Raw genomic sequence first — 15,326 nt, 5'->3', positions numbered from 1 at the left:
TAGCCAGAATAATCCAATATTACTCCGGTAACAGTAGGAGGTGAAATTAATGGCAAATTAGTGCAGTGAAATGTATGCTCTCAAGTAATTGGAAAAAAGGTAGAAGTGGTGGCAAGAGAAAGAAGACAGTAGAACTTGCAGTCTGTGAGGCCTCGATGTGTTAAGAACATGTCATACTTCCACTAAAAAGCACTTTCACGGATTTCTTAGATAATATTAAACTCTGAACAATACTTTTTTGGAGAGAGATAGTAGGTGGAACTGAAAGATACTTTACACTTCCTTGCTAAGAAAGCTGCCAAATAATGCATTTGAAAAAACACACATCAAGGACATACTAAAGGTACTATGCCAAACTAAAAGCTGCACTGCTCAGGAAACACCTGATTTTTCTTATCTAGAGCACTGCCTTGTGAATCAGCAAAACTGAATTTATTAATTCACACTACAGTTTCTCAGAACTTATCTGAACACTTGATTCCCTAGATGTAAGTGAAAAGCAATGAAGTCAAAGCTGACATAATTTAGAAAGCAGACCTCAGAATTAAATCCAGTTAACACAATGGGATACTGATGTGAACTGTTGTAAGTTTGTTAAGCTGTATAAGATTCCTAAGGCCTAAAGGCAATAACCCATGCTTGTAATTCTCACCTAAAAGGTTTTTTTTTTTACTTTTAAATCTACATATATGCAAATTTGTGTATACCAGTTTAACAAAGGTTTGAATAAGTAATCAAAATTACCCTTGTTTTTAATCAGTCTAGCCTGACAAACAGTGTAGCATCATAAAAAGTATTTCACTATGTACTAAGAATATTACTTGAATTCAACTTTTAAAAGACAATTCTAGTTCACACACTAGACAAAAATATATTCTTTTTTTTTCTTTACAATAGCATAATGATGCAATTCAGTAATCAAGAGAGGTTACATATAGCATTTTTATTTAGAACGGATGCTGCAAAATGTGTGCACCTCCCCCTTTCAGTTTAGCCATCTTTCAGTGCAGCATGCTAAAAAAAAATTTGAATTACTTCCTGCACTGTTCAACTTCTCTTCAAGTATCCTCATGAAAACATTTTTAGAAACAAGAATAAATTTAATTTTATGGATGCCTTATTTATATAAGTATGGAATAAGCCCATATACCACTACAGGCTAGGGGCTGACTGTCTAGAAAGCAGCTTTGCATAATATGACCCAGTGGTCCTCCTCTGTGGAAGAGCCAGCAGTGCATCCCTGTGGGAAAGGTGGCCAATTGCAAGCTGGGCTGTATTAGCAATAGTAGCCAGAGGCAAAGGGAAGCAAGTCTTCCCCTCTGTTTGGCACTTGTGAGACTGCTGTTGGAGCACTGTCCTGCTTAGGGCTCCCCAGTGTAAGAAAAGAGTGGAGGAGGGCCACCAACATGGTCAGGGAGCTGGAGAACAACATACAAGGAAATGTTGAGAGCTGTACGCATTTGTTCAACCTGAAGAAGACAAGACTGAGGAGAGAGTGCTCGTGGCTGTCTGCAGCTACCTAATGGGAGACTACAGAGAAGCGGAGCCAGACTCTTCTCAGAAGTGCACAGTGACAGGGCTACTGTAATGGACACAAACAGGAGGTAGGACCCGTGATCATTCTGTGGTCCCTTCTAACCCAAATTATTTTCTGATTCTATATACAAAGAAGGGATAGAAAATCTGCAGAGACTATGAAACTCTGGAGTATTTCTTCCTTTGAACAAATTTCAACAACTTCATAAACTTAGCTTACAAATATATCTGAAACTACTTTTTTCCTGAACAGGCTAAAGAAGGAATTCAACTCTTTTTTTCTTTTTATCTCGCCCAAGAAATCACAAACATAAGTCGGGAATCCTTGTGATGACAAAGGAGGAGATAAACTCTGAAGCATGTTTTGTTTATACTCAGCAGGAAAAAAATGTGAACGAGAACTTAAATACATTTTACAGTTTTTTGACATAAGACTGCTTTTATGATAAAACACGAGTTCCAGAACTAACCCAAACCAAATTAAACCGCTAGTTTTTTCTGATTGTTAATCTACCACTGCAGCGTTCACTTAAAAGTAAAAGGACTAAGTTTTTTTTAGCTTGATAAGAGTAATACTAGCTATACTAGTATTTCTCTTACAATCATAGCAAAGAAACAAGCTATTACATTCCTGTGAAACATCTCATCCATGAAATAGCAGCTATTCAAAGGGCAAAGGTCAAAGGGAAATATGTTCAAAGGTTCCCTGCATGTTAACCTGCACACTAAAAGTGCATGATAATTAGTTAGACATAAAGGCCCAGTAATCCACCAGTCATTTACTTTTTGACAATTCAGCACTGCGATCTGTACTCAAGTGCATCTCAAATTGAAAAGTATTTTTCGTGACATGCAGGCATGGCAATCATTGCAAAAAGCAAAAAGTCCGACTTAAGGGCTCGCTCATGTAAAATGCTGGTCAAATCTCTTTCTGACAAGGATCACCATGCAAAAACAAGGGAAACAATGAATGCAGCTATGCAAATCAACTTTTCTAGTATACCAATATAGATGTATTATTTCCTCACTTTTAATCCTATTCTGCTACTTAATGGAGTCCCTTAATATCAGTTTCCAAACATTGCAAAATATAACAAGATATTAGTTTCCAAGTAATAAGACAAGCTCATTTTATTCTAAAGTACGTACCTGAATTGCTGAATTCATGAAACATGTATTCCCCAAGTTACTCAGGCCACACAGGCCTGGCTGCTCATTGTGTCTTCCTGGCTCTGAATAATCATAATTCTTATAAGCAGTATATGATGGGAGACAATAGTTTGAATTTTTCACACTGTAAAAAAACAAAACATCTTTCACAATGTAAACATGTACTCTATAGTACTTTAATGCATAGACATACTTTTATAAACTTAAATGATTAAAAATGTTAAAGTAACTTCTGTGAACAAGAAAGGATTTTAAAAAAGTATTTAACTTTGGTAATAACATTAATTTCAATTTAAAAGTCACCTGTGCAAACAACCAAAATCTAATGTACTGCAATAACTGCAATTATTATATCCCTACCCCTTTTTGATAGGAGCAGCTTCACAGCTTACTCTATTCTTCATTGCTCCATCAAATTTAATACACTCAGACTTTAGACACCACCAGCAGCAATCAATCATTTACGTCCCTTTTGCATACTGCTACTGCAAGAGTGAGGTCGGTGGGAATGGGAATGCAGAGTTACAGGTGAAAGCTGAGATTTCCAAGGCCACTGTGGCATAGCTGCCTCACTGCATCAGAGAGTCTATATATAGCTTCCCTGCTAGGACAGCACAATCCAGCATGCAAATGCAGGAAAGCCTTGAGAGGTAAAACAATGCGCAAAATGCCTTGTAACAACTTCATTATAAATCTCTATGATGCATCTGTTTGGAGAAACTGGAGAAGACTGAAATAAGCAAAATGGTAAGATTTAAAGCAATTTGTTTCCAGATGAAATCGTGCAAATACTAAATATAGAATAACCCTCAGAACAGTAAAGTAAGCATATCCAAGAACACTAGAAAGGCAAAAGAATCTTGTAAGAGGATGCTCTGTAATATTACAGTTGTTAGAAAAAACAATCAACCAGAAAGGTTAAACGCTTTCTTAAACTATTTCAGGGACTGATCATAATGAAATCTGCATGATAGTAGCGTTGGCTAAAGTTCAAAAGTATTTCTGCAGTCACTAAGCGTTATTCACATTAGAAGCAACTTGAACAGAAATTTGAAAGTCAATTGCTAAGAATGACAAGGAAAAATATGCAGGGCAAAGAATCAATCCTCATAAATAATTGAGATTTATAATTGTAAAAGTCTGAGTATGCAAGTGGCCAATGGTACACTCCAGCCATTACTCCTGAAACAATATCACACTCTTTACATCTAACTGAATTCCAACTGTCCCCTCAGTGCACAATTATTCACTTTTCATGAATAACAGTTGTTTTGTTTTAATCACAAGATTATTGAAAAATTCAAACGGAAGGGGAAGAAAAATTCTCCCTCTTTCGATGGCCTCAGAAATCTGTGTAGTTTATAGCTCCACTGTTCATAAAGCTGGTGTTCTCAAACTTTTACATCTGATCATTTCTTTTTAATAGTTGACTCTTCTATCAGTCCTTCCCTCTTCCATACATGTGCATTTCCTCTGCTCTCTGGCTTGCCCCCAAACTAGTTAAGTGGCATTGTGTTTACTTGTCATTCTCCATGAAAAATCCCTGTAAAGTTAGTTTTGCCCATTCAGCTTAATCCTAACTTAAATGCTTCACCCTGGTTTATACAAGATACTTTTTGAACTCCAGGGCCCACACACCCTTCAAGCTTGCTTCTGTGGTCAACCCCTCCCTATCATTAGTCCCTGGTTCACCCACGCGTGAGAGATCCCCAGGGAAAATTACCTTCCCTCTCCCTTTGCAGCTGCAGTCCAGCTACTGCAATCAACCCCTGTTCCCTTAAGTTGGCAAGCCTTAGATCCCCCAGGAAGAAAAAGCACAAGCTTGCCACTGGTGCTAATGCAACCTCCACAATACAACCAAGCCCCCAACCCAGCTCAACAGCATGCAGCAGCAATAAAAATGCACATGTACAGGGTGCACAATAAGCTTCTACTTTGAACCTGCCTGCTTCCTACTGCTTTCCTCACCTGACTCAGAGATTACACTTTTCACATGGTTAACAGGAGAGAAATTTCTTTTGGAAATGTAGGAAATGTAGGGATAATAAACAGATTAAATGTGATCTTCCTGGGGATTTTCACTCTCCTTTTTCCTTCTCTGCAGCTTTCCCCCCTTCATGAACTGCCACCTTAGGAGGGACACTAGAAAGCTGGGAAATGCAATTGGTGTCTTTTGGCTATAGCGCATTCATGTGAAAGATTTCGTCAAATTAGCTGATTAACATCATGATAATTTAGTTCAAGATAATTGTAATGCAGATAGATTCCCAGTGTTGGTGTGCTCTAAGGGACAAACTATCAGAGTTTACTTCTCAAAAGGGAAAGCCATTTCGGAGCTCTTTCATCTTCTGTACTGGCCCACAGAAATATATTTGAGGGGTTTAGAGAATATTGTTACCACAGTCATCCTGTGAGTCAGGTCTATTCATATATTTTTCTTTCAGGGTTCTGTGATATTTTATCAAAACATATCCAGCAAAATACAGCACCTACTATGTGCAGGAGACTAGGAGATGTCTCTTTACAGCTTTATCTGTCTGCAAACTTCATTTTTTGCTGGAAGAATTATTTTTATTTAAATTACATTGTGCCTCTGCTTTTCATGGTTTTGAGACTGGACAAAAAATAAAGTATTATTAATAGTCAGTAGTAAATGGGTAACAATGGAAAGCAAGTAAAGATCCAAGGCAAGTCTACATAAATGTCATTCAAACAGAAATGCCCTAAAAAAAGTAACTTATGATAGCATATCCCCAACCTCCATCTGCTTTTTCTGCAAAACCTTTAGAAAGTTGCCTTTAATGAAAGAACAATGTATGGAAAAGCAGAGGGGTAATATGAGAATGGGGCTGTCACATAAGGGCAATAACAGAAAGAAAACACTGATGGCTCTTAGAAGAAATTGTTGCTCAAAAAATAAGGCAAGACTTGAAAAAATGAAACCATCTTCAGACCCTTGAACAGCCAGACTTGTTCTTGAAGTAGTGAAAATGGTAAAGGGAGGTTTCCAAATGAGATTTTATTATCTGTAAATCTGTAAATTTTGAGTTGCATGTGCCATATCTGAAATGACTTACACGTGCTGTCTGTATCCTGCCTTTAAATCTCAAAGCAGCTTTCAGATGATGAATCTAGAGCACTCACTGTATAGCTGAAGTTCTGGGAAGCATGAATTTGGAACAGAGGAGTTTGCAACAGCATCACTAGCTTTGGAAAGGACACAATATGACAATGCAGTGCCATATACCAACAACAGGTGCTGCAAAAGGAATTTGAGTTGCAAGAACGAGCCCAGAAAATTAAAACTTTGGAGCATGTACTGAGCTCTGTAGTATTTCAACCACTTGAATGCACTGCCAATGTGTTTTTGTGACCAGCCACTTTTAACAAACCCGTAATTGGGCTCCATCAATTTTTAGAGATGCCTGAAGCAGCAGGAGAGGCCCATGTCACTACACAAAGGCTACTGTCTTTGTTATTGTTCATGATCATCATCTGGAGAGCAAAAGATAACATTATAATCTACTTCAGTAAAAAAAAAAAATCACCTTCCTCATAATATTTGCCTATGTGTCAGGTGCAACATGAAGAAACTGTTTCTACAGGTGATGTAATGAACCTTTATACTTTTTGATGTAAGCATATTGAAATACACCAAGCATGTGAACAAAGCTGCCAGCTGTCCATCTTCTGACAAGCTGACACTACTGAATGATGAAGCAAGTCATTTTAGAGCCTGAAACAATGGTTACAAATGAAGAAGACAAAACAACTTTTCACTTAATTACCCATGCAAAATCCCTATTCAACTATTTTTAATCCCCTCCCCATATAATTTAAAAAATACCACAACAAGAAATGTATTGCTTTATAACAGCAATAAACAGAAATTCCTGTAAGACCTAAATGATGCGTGTCTCTCCCTGCTCTTCTGAATCCACTAACACATATTATGCTAATCCTCCTATGTTATTCTTTCAACAAGATCACCTGTAAAGGCAAAAGAACATCAATGATCAATTATTTGGAATCCTCCATTCCATCAAATGCAAACTCACATTTACAGAAATGAAGGCTTTAGACCTGATAAAATTTGCACAAGCTATTTCTATTATCTAATGTATGACTATCTCAACACACAAATATTTACCAATTTGAGGCTTGCTATTACTCAAAACACTTCCTGGATTAGACAAGTATTACAGAAATGTGTATCATATAAAGAAATATGATACTTTTCAGAGTTTTAACATAATTTGTACTCTATAGCTGAGCTATAATAATTGCAAAAACAGTCTTGCAAGGACTAGCATTTATTAGTACACACAACCTGTTGTTTGCTTTTTCTGCCTTACAAATTGGCTTTGTCAGCTACAATTATCTTCCAAACAAATGCTGGTATTTCTTTTAGAGGTACAGCATCTCACGTCCATATGGAGGTGCCAACGGATCCTGGAAAGCCACAAATGTGTAATTTTGCTATTGTACTAAAGGTAACGTGCAATGTAAGAGACAACAAGGCAGAAATATGAAAAGAAATTCCAGACAAAGCTGACATTAAGTAGTTAATTAAGAAAGTAATGAAAAGAAGATAGCATTAATTAATGGAAAAGAAGTGCTTTCTTAGACAAGGAGGTATTTGTGAGAAGAGTAGAACATAGGAAGAAACTGATCTTAACCCAGAATGAAATAATACAATTAAATACAGAGAAGTATCTTTCCGTTTACCTTTTGAAGCCAAAAATTCTTAATGCAACAGTATGTAAAGTACATAGTATATTAATGGATATAACTTCTCTATCACTGAACTAATTAATCCTGAACATGTATTCTGACAGAAGTGCTGCTAAAGATTCTCCTGTATTATATATTGTAGTAAATTATAAATCTGTGGTTTTTAAAATATTTGTTTTAAACTCATCATAATTGGATTACTGCATTGTAATGAAAACCATATACTTCTGCACTGAATATCTGCCTTACATAACATCCAGATATACAGTGTTTAGGGTTACAAGAGAAAAATGGCTGGTATTTCATAACACTATAGAGAACATGTACCTACTACCTGATTTACAAATGTTTAACTTAGAGTTAGGGCACTTCAAGGGACCAATCCCTTATCAAATCTGAATTTTATATTACTTCCTTTTAAACACATATTTCTGTTGAAAATCCTCAAATTTAAAAAAAAACAAACCACAAAAACCCCAAACAAAACAACAACCCCAGAATTTTACCTTAAGTTCTAAAAGCTCCCATTTGGGCTCCAAAACAAACCAAGAAACAGAAATAAAATCAGCTAAAGCAAGTGAAAAAAACCTATCTTTAAAAGCTGCAAGAGCTGGCAACAGGTTTCATAAGTGCTTCCTAAAAATAACTAGAGCATTGCTAGGGAAAAACTAACACAAAAAAAAAAAAGAGGAAAAATAATAAAAAAGAAGAAAGACTTGCTGGATTTAAAATGGTGGATCCCTAGGAAAAAGTAACTGTTAAGGTTTGGTTTTGGCGTTACAGCTGTCTTTCACATGAGCAATGGGGGAAGGAGAGATTAGTTCTCAGCTGGAGGCTCAGCTCTGGTCAAGTAATTTTTCACACAATCATAGATACAATATATTTTTTATTTACTACACATTCACACACAGAGTACAATAGACTGCAGTTAAATACATGGATTTCAACTGTTTAACAGTGAGAGTTGGGGCTACTCACAATTGGTAGAAGCACAAGTGACACTTCACCCCTTAGGAAAAATCACTTCTGATAAATGCAGTATTTAACTGGAAGATATTGTATAAGATATTTAATATTTATGTCACCTTTTTAATATTTAACATCTTCATGTTTGACCACAAAATGCATGTTTGGAAAAATATTTTAAATTTGAATGAACTGTAAGAATAAGCCTCTTCAATTTCCCCCAGCTTGCATTAAAGATGAGTGCTCTCTGGTTTCAAGCATTTGAAAGATGCTCCATTATCTGTTAAAGTGAAATAATTCCATGTTTTTCTATATTCACCAACTTTTTTACAGTTGTGTACAACAAAAAAATATTACACACAAAGTTGGCCACTGGAATATGAAAGCTCTTCTTTTAGAGTTTTATCACATTCTTTATTAAACTTCTGATTTGGAATATAAAGGAGAAAACTCTTAAAAGTGAGAAGCCTCTTTTACTAAGCCTCTGCTCATTGTAATGTTCAAGCACACCTATCAGACTGATCTCTCTCAGATCTTCTAGCACTAAGACAGAGAAGTTGCTGGTTGTGATTATAGCCACTGATTAATTATGACAACAATTATAGCTAAAACAATTCAGCTGTAGTGGTCTCAAATCAATGTGTGATATCACATATGCTGCTATTATACCTTACCATCAATAAATAAGGGAAAACCTGACCACCATAAATATAAGTAGTTTATGCTTTTTTTTGTTGTCCATCTAAATTCAGGCAGGATAACAACAACAATGTATTTTTAGCATGACAAACTCTAAATGAAGTCTTTATATATTTTCTTAAAATGCTCAGCATTCTTTTTAGTGTCTATTCTACTGAGCACTAAGAGTTACCAAACAACTTTAACTGCGTTTCATTTCCTGATATCATGCGTTACAATACCTACGCTATGGAATAGTGACCAGTAACAATGCACAACCCAAATATTGCAAAACAAATCAAAATCCTTAAGCTAGGAGTTATAAAACATCAAAATTTGTTTCTGTCACACTGGGGCGATTAAATTAAATAACGTTTTAAGGTATATAGCTTACTTTCTGTTGTTCATGTTGTTATAATTATTTGATAGAGATGGAGAGATCTTTGGTAAAGTTGAAAAATTGGATGCACCTGGGGACCTTTAAAAATATGAAAATGATAAATTAGATAAAAATGCTGAGATATTAAAAACTATGAAAGAATGCTAACAAATGAACAATGCATATAAACAAGCATGGAAAAGAAATATTTTTTAGAAAGTGGGCAAAGCACTAAAAATACCTAGGACATGCAGCATTCAGAATCCAACTTTTAAAACTTGAAATGCTTCACAGTACTTTATATTTTCATATCGTGTTGAAGAAATAGAGCTATTAAAAACAAAAAGCAAGCAAACAAACAAAAAAATCACAGGCCACTGTACTAAAAAAATTGTTTTCAGTTTACAGTATGACTATAGATATTTCGATGTGCTAAAACCTAGAATGTAAAGTTTCTAACATGGAAATTTTATGAAGTTTTCATTTAACCATAAACGGATGTTGATACAAGATACAAAAATGATTAAGGTACATACTTCAAGGCTAGTTTAATAGCAGCATGAAACCATTTAATTAAAATCTATTAATATTGTTAAAAAAATCCAGGATATTATGTACAACACTAAATAACCTTTAAAAACCTTTTTTTCCAAAAGTAATAGCATTATCACTCATACCCACTGTTTAAGACTGTTTTTAAATATAAGAATATTGATAATTTTAATCACAAACAATACACAGCTATCTTGCAGTGTATTTTTCTTTTTCTGATAAAATCTTACAGATAATCATGGAAAAGGCTCTGAATACTCAAAGGAATTTATGCACCTTCATGTTTTTGTGGGCCCTATGCAACCCCAAGTGGTTTGCAAAAAGCTCCAGCTGTCATTGGAAAGCTTTGAAATACATAACACAATATTAAGAGAAGAAATTCTGGATGCTCAGTATGTTTTTAAGCACCTTTCAAGAACTAAACTCTGCAAGGAGAGAAACATTTTTACACAGGAAATCTTCCTGAGTATATTTTCACATTGATTTTCAACTTTTTATTAATAAACCTTTTCCAAAAGATATATTACCATGTCAAGAAAATGTTACTTAATTTTTAGAGTATTCTGACCCAACATTCATAAAGCTTTCCTGTAGATTTCCTTTATCAATCTAAATCCTCTTCTTTGAACATTATCTTCAAAGAAGTAAAATACAGTATCCACAAGAAAGATATAAAACTGAAGTCAGTTTAACCCTACTTAAAATTCAAGACAGAAGTTAAATTATGCACATTCATACATGTAATTATTTTAGAAGAAGCTACTTGAACTGAGTCATTTTGAACTGAAATTGAACGTTTTGAAACGACTTTGAAGCTTTTATATGATTTAAACCAAATTCAAATGCAACACATTTTAAATTTAAAACCTGAATGTATAAGTGTTCTCTAAAAAATTAAAAGAAACCAGAATGAGCTACATAAATAAAACTCTGGTTTGCACCAAAAACTAAAAACAAGTTAATTTTTTTCTTAAAGAAGATGACCATGAGTAGTTTTATTCCTTGATAGCATTTGCTACCAAATACAAAGTGATAACAACAGGTAAAACAGCAAGAGACTCGTACTACTCTGAGGTGTGCAGCCTTTCTATTTGCTTATGGCTGCTTACATTGCTAAACCCTGTGTACAGAGAAGAACAGAATTCATTCACAGCTCTTACAGCTTTTAATACATTTCAATGCTTGTGGCAAAACTTTGTAACAATGTTGGCAGAAATCCCCTCCACCATTTAAAACAAAAAAATAAGATCAAAACAAGGATAATAAAAAACCCTGAGAAGACAGTAAATGCTAATGCTGAATGTATTGCCATACTTCAGTTCTGCCTTTAAAATTGTACAAAAAGAATGTCCAAAAGTATCTACTCATAAAACAACTGCATTGACTTAGGAATCTCCTAAGACAAAATGAGTAATCAAATGTGCAACAAAAACTCAATTATGCTTTAATTGCAAGGTTCTAAGACAAAGTATATGTCCTTTTAGTAGTATACTAACTTCAGTATGTATTAATGTTACTGTGGTGTTAAAACACCACAGAAAGATGTCCAAAGAATACAGTTACTTGCTTGACAAAAATAATCAATTTTAAACTCTGATTGTAAAAAAAACAATAATCAGTAAATGGCCTAGTTTCTCACATGCAGGAGAAGAGTAAACAAAATTCTCAACATAGCTAGAAAAGCATCAGGAACTATGTAACAGATAAATTTGAATGGTAACTTTTCCCCATCTAACAAACAAAACACACAAAATTATTTATTGTAGTTTAGCATTTTAACAGTCCAGCAAAAGACAGGTTAAAACCCAAACTTTACTGTAGTCCTATGCCAAGATAGATGGTAAATCACATTAGATACTGACTTCCCTACACGCTTCATTAAGCCTATCGTTAAACTGCACTACACTTTAACTCCCATAGTGATCCACAGCAGAGACATAAATACAGATGTCAGCAAAAACAACGGCAACCAGAACAACTGTTTTCCTCCAATAATCCGTGGGCATCTCCTATACATTGCCTGGATCACAACGATAAAAAAAAAAGCAGACAAGGCTTCTTCGGACAACTGGAAGAAGCCTCACGTTCACAGGCCCTAGTCCTTATGGGGGACTTGAACCCTTGTGATACCTGCTGGTGGGACAACACAGCAGGGCGCAAGTAATCCAGGAAAGTTCTGGAGTGCATTCATGACAGCTTCCTGACACAGGTGATTGAGGAGCCAACAAGGAGAGGTGGATCAGATACTTACAAACAAGGAGGAATTAGTTGGGGATATGAAGGTTGGGGCCTTGGCTCCAATGAACATAAGATGGTGAAATCCAGGATCCCAAGAGAGAGCAGGGCAGAAAGCAGTAACACAACCCTGGCCTTTGGAGAGCAGACTTCAGCCTTTTCAGGGATCTGCTTGGAAGAGTCCCATGGGATACAGCCCTGGAGAAAAGAGGGGCCCAAGAAAGCTGGTTGATATTCAAGGACCATCTCCTCTAACCTCAAGAATGGTCCATCCTGACAAGTGGAAAATCAAGCAAAAGCAGGAGGAAGCCTGCATGGATGAACAGGTTGCTCCTGACCCAGCTCAGACATCAAGAGAAAGTGGCTGAGTGAAAGCAGAGGCAGATAACCCAGAAGGAACATGGAGATACCGTGCAGTTATGCAGGGGTGAGGTCAGGAAAGCCAAAGCCTACCTGGTGTTAAATCTGGCAAGTGACATGAAGGCCAACAAGATTCTACAAGTACACAAACAGCAAAAGGAAGACCAGGGAAAACATGGGCCACTGCTAAATGGGACAGGGGCCCTGGTGACAAAGGACGTAAAAAAGGCTGAGCTACTCAAGGCCTTCTTTGTGTCAGTCTTTACCAGTAAGACCAGTTTTCAAGAATCCCACGCCCCTGAAACCAAAATCTGGAGCAAGGCTGACCTACCCTCAGCGGACGACAATCAGGTTAGGGGGCACCTAAACACACTGGAGATACACAAGACCATGGGGTCTGATGGGATGCTGGCTGATGTTACTGTGATGGCAGTCTTGTTTATTTTTGAAAGGTCCTGGCTATTGGGAGAGGGCTCTGAAGACTGGAAGAGGGCAAATGGCACTGATATCTTCAAGAGGGCAAGAGAGAAGATCTGGGGAACTACAGGCTAGTCTGCCTCATCTCAATCCCACAGAAAGTGATGGAGCAACTAATCCTGGAAACCACTTCCAGACATATGAAGGACAAGAAGGTGACAAGGACAAGTCAGCATGGATTTATAAAATGGAAATGTTGCTTAACCAGCCTGATAGCCTTCCATGATGAGATAACGCTTGGCAGATGAGGGGGGGAGCAATGGATGTTGTTTATCTCAGCTTCAGTAAGCCTTTTGACACTGTCTCCTGTAACATCCTCATAGACAAGCAGATGAAGCAGGGGTTACTTAAGCGTACAGTGAAATGGATTAAAACCAGCTGAATGGCTGGGCCCAGATGATTCTGACCAGTGGCACAAAGTCCAGTTGGAGGCCAGTCACTAGTGGTATATTCCAGAGGTCAGTAGTAGGTTCTATACTCTCTAACATCTTTATTAATGACCAGAACATGGGGACGGAGTGCACCCTCAGCAAGATGAGAGATTTCAGGAAAACGGGAGGAGGGACTGATACACCAGATGGGTGTGCTGCCATTCAGACAGACCTCGACAGGCTGGAGAAATGGGCAGACAGGAACCTCCTGAAGTTCAATGAGAGGAAATGCAAAGGCCTGCACCTGGGGAGGAATAACCCCAGGCACCAGTACACACTGGGGTGGAGGTGGTGGTGGTGGGGGGGCGACCGCATGGAAAGCAGACTGGCAGAGAAGCACCGGGGGTCCTGCTGGGCAAAGAGCTGGACATGAGCCAGCAACGTGTCCTTGGGCCAACATCCTCGTGGGCTGCACCGGGAAAAGCATTGCCAGCAGGTCAAGGGAGGTGATCCTTCCCCTCCACTCGGCACTGGCGAGACACCCCTGGAGTGCTGGGTTCGCTTCTGGGCTCCCCAGTACCAGAGATACAGGGATGTACTGGAGCAAGTTCGGCGGGAGGCCGCAGAGGTGATCAAGGGATTGCGGCATGTGACCTATGTGGAGAGGCTGAGAGAGCCGGGACCGTTCAGCCTGGAGAAGAGAAGTCTCCAAAGTGATTTTATCAAAGGGTAGAAATACCTGGTGGGGGAAGAGTAAAGGAACCTGAGCCAAACTCTTCTCAGCGGTGCCCCCTGAAAGGAGAAGAGGCCACAGGTATAAATTGAAATAAATGAAATTCCATCTGAATATAGGATTATGTTCACACAAAAAGAAAAACACACAAAAAATTATAAACTGTCACTTTTTTTTACAGTGAGGGTGGTCAAAAACTGGAACAGGTTGACCACAGTGGTTGTGCAGTTTCCACCTCTGGAGATACTCAAAATGTGCCTGGACATGGTCCTGGGCAACCTGCTCCAGCTGCCCCTGCTTTGAGTAGGGGGACTGGATGAGATTATCTCTAGAGGTCCTTCCATCCTCAAGGACTCTGATTCTGTGAAGGTGTGGTTATAATCAGGCTAATATACAATTTAGTATTTTAAAGCACTCTTTAGTATGCTTAACTTACTTCAGTTTAGACTATTCTCTTCTTACAAAACCCAACTAATTCAGTTAATCATACTTCTCTGGGGGTTGTGCATGAAAGGTTGATACTTTAACATTCAGTAATCAAAACAAATATTAATGTTCAGGGCATGCATTTGTTAAGAGTTTCTCAACCCTGCATTAACTGATATTAATGAGCATGTTTGTTAAACTAACTTGAAAACGTCTGTTGTACATTACCAATGTTTGATGTTTACCCACAGGGGCTCAGACACATGGTTACCACAGTCTAACAAGTTATTATGCATCAGCAATCAGCAGTCCAGCTCTTGACTAGCAGACAAGCTCTGACAGCTCTTGCTTTTACAATTTAAGACATCACAATAAGTCCCCAGTAAGCTCTATTCTCCACAATTATCTTTCTTGCAGCAAAGTCAGTAAAAACACACACCTGTCTGCACATCAACTGCTTCGGGGGAATAAAATAACAGATTTTATACCTCTTGATTAAAGATGACACTTTTCAGTAGACAAATAGTTTTTCTTTTGAAGCCTAAAATACTTGGATATGCAAGCATTAAATTATTTCAAAAAGGATAGCTTAGCATCTTTTATTATTTTTTTTTTTTCTTCAAAACATTATGGGATCCAGCTCAGAAAAAAAAGAATGAAGAGCCTTTAGTGTTTTTCCAAGATAAAGAGGCATACATTTTTGAACCAG

At 37.3% G+C, this 15,326-nt stretch overlaps 1 protein-coding gene across 3 annotated transcripts in view; it reads right to left on the bottom strand.

The window, feature by feature from the left end:
- USP15 (ubiquitin specific peptidase 15) overlaps positions 1-15,326 on the bottom strand; it is a 72,861-nt gene that overhangs the window by 19,576 nt on the left and 37,959 nt on the right. For 2 of the 3 annotated variants that reach the window (XM_069802269.1, XM_069802270.1), the window contains 2 exons: positions 9,479-9,562; positions 2,686-2,830 (listed from right to left, as the gene is read on the bottom strand). In XM_069802269.1, coding sequence (XP_069658370.1) covers positions 2,686-2,830; positions 9,479-9,562 — 229 coding nt within the window. Of the gene's footprint in view, positions 1-2,685; positions 2,831-8,309; positions 8,687-9,478; positions 9,563-15,326 lie in introns of those variants that run through there. The other variant, XM_069802271.1, reaches the window with a different exon arrangement.

The sequence above is a fragment of the Haliaeetus albicilla genome, chromosome 14 (assembly GCF_947461875.1).
Source record: "Haliaeetus albicilla chromosome 14, bHalAlb1.1, whole genome shotgun sequence".
In the NCBI taxonomy this organism is placed as follows: domain Eukaryota; kingdom Metazoa; phylum Chordata; class Aves; order Accipitriformes; family Accipitridae; genus Haliaeetus; species Haliaeetus albicilla.
The sequence above is the reverse complement of the archived record's forward strand: the minus strand, read 5'-3'. Positions and strand labels throughout refer to the sequence as shown.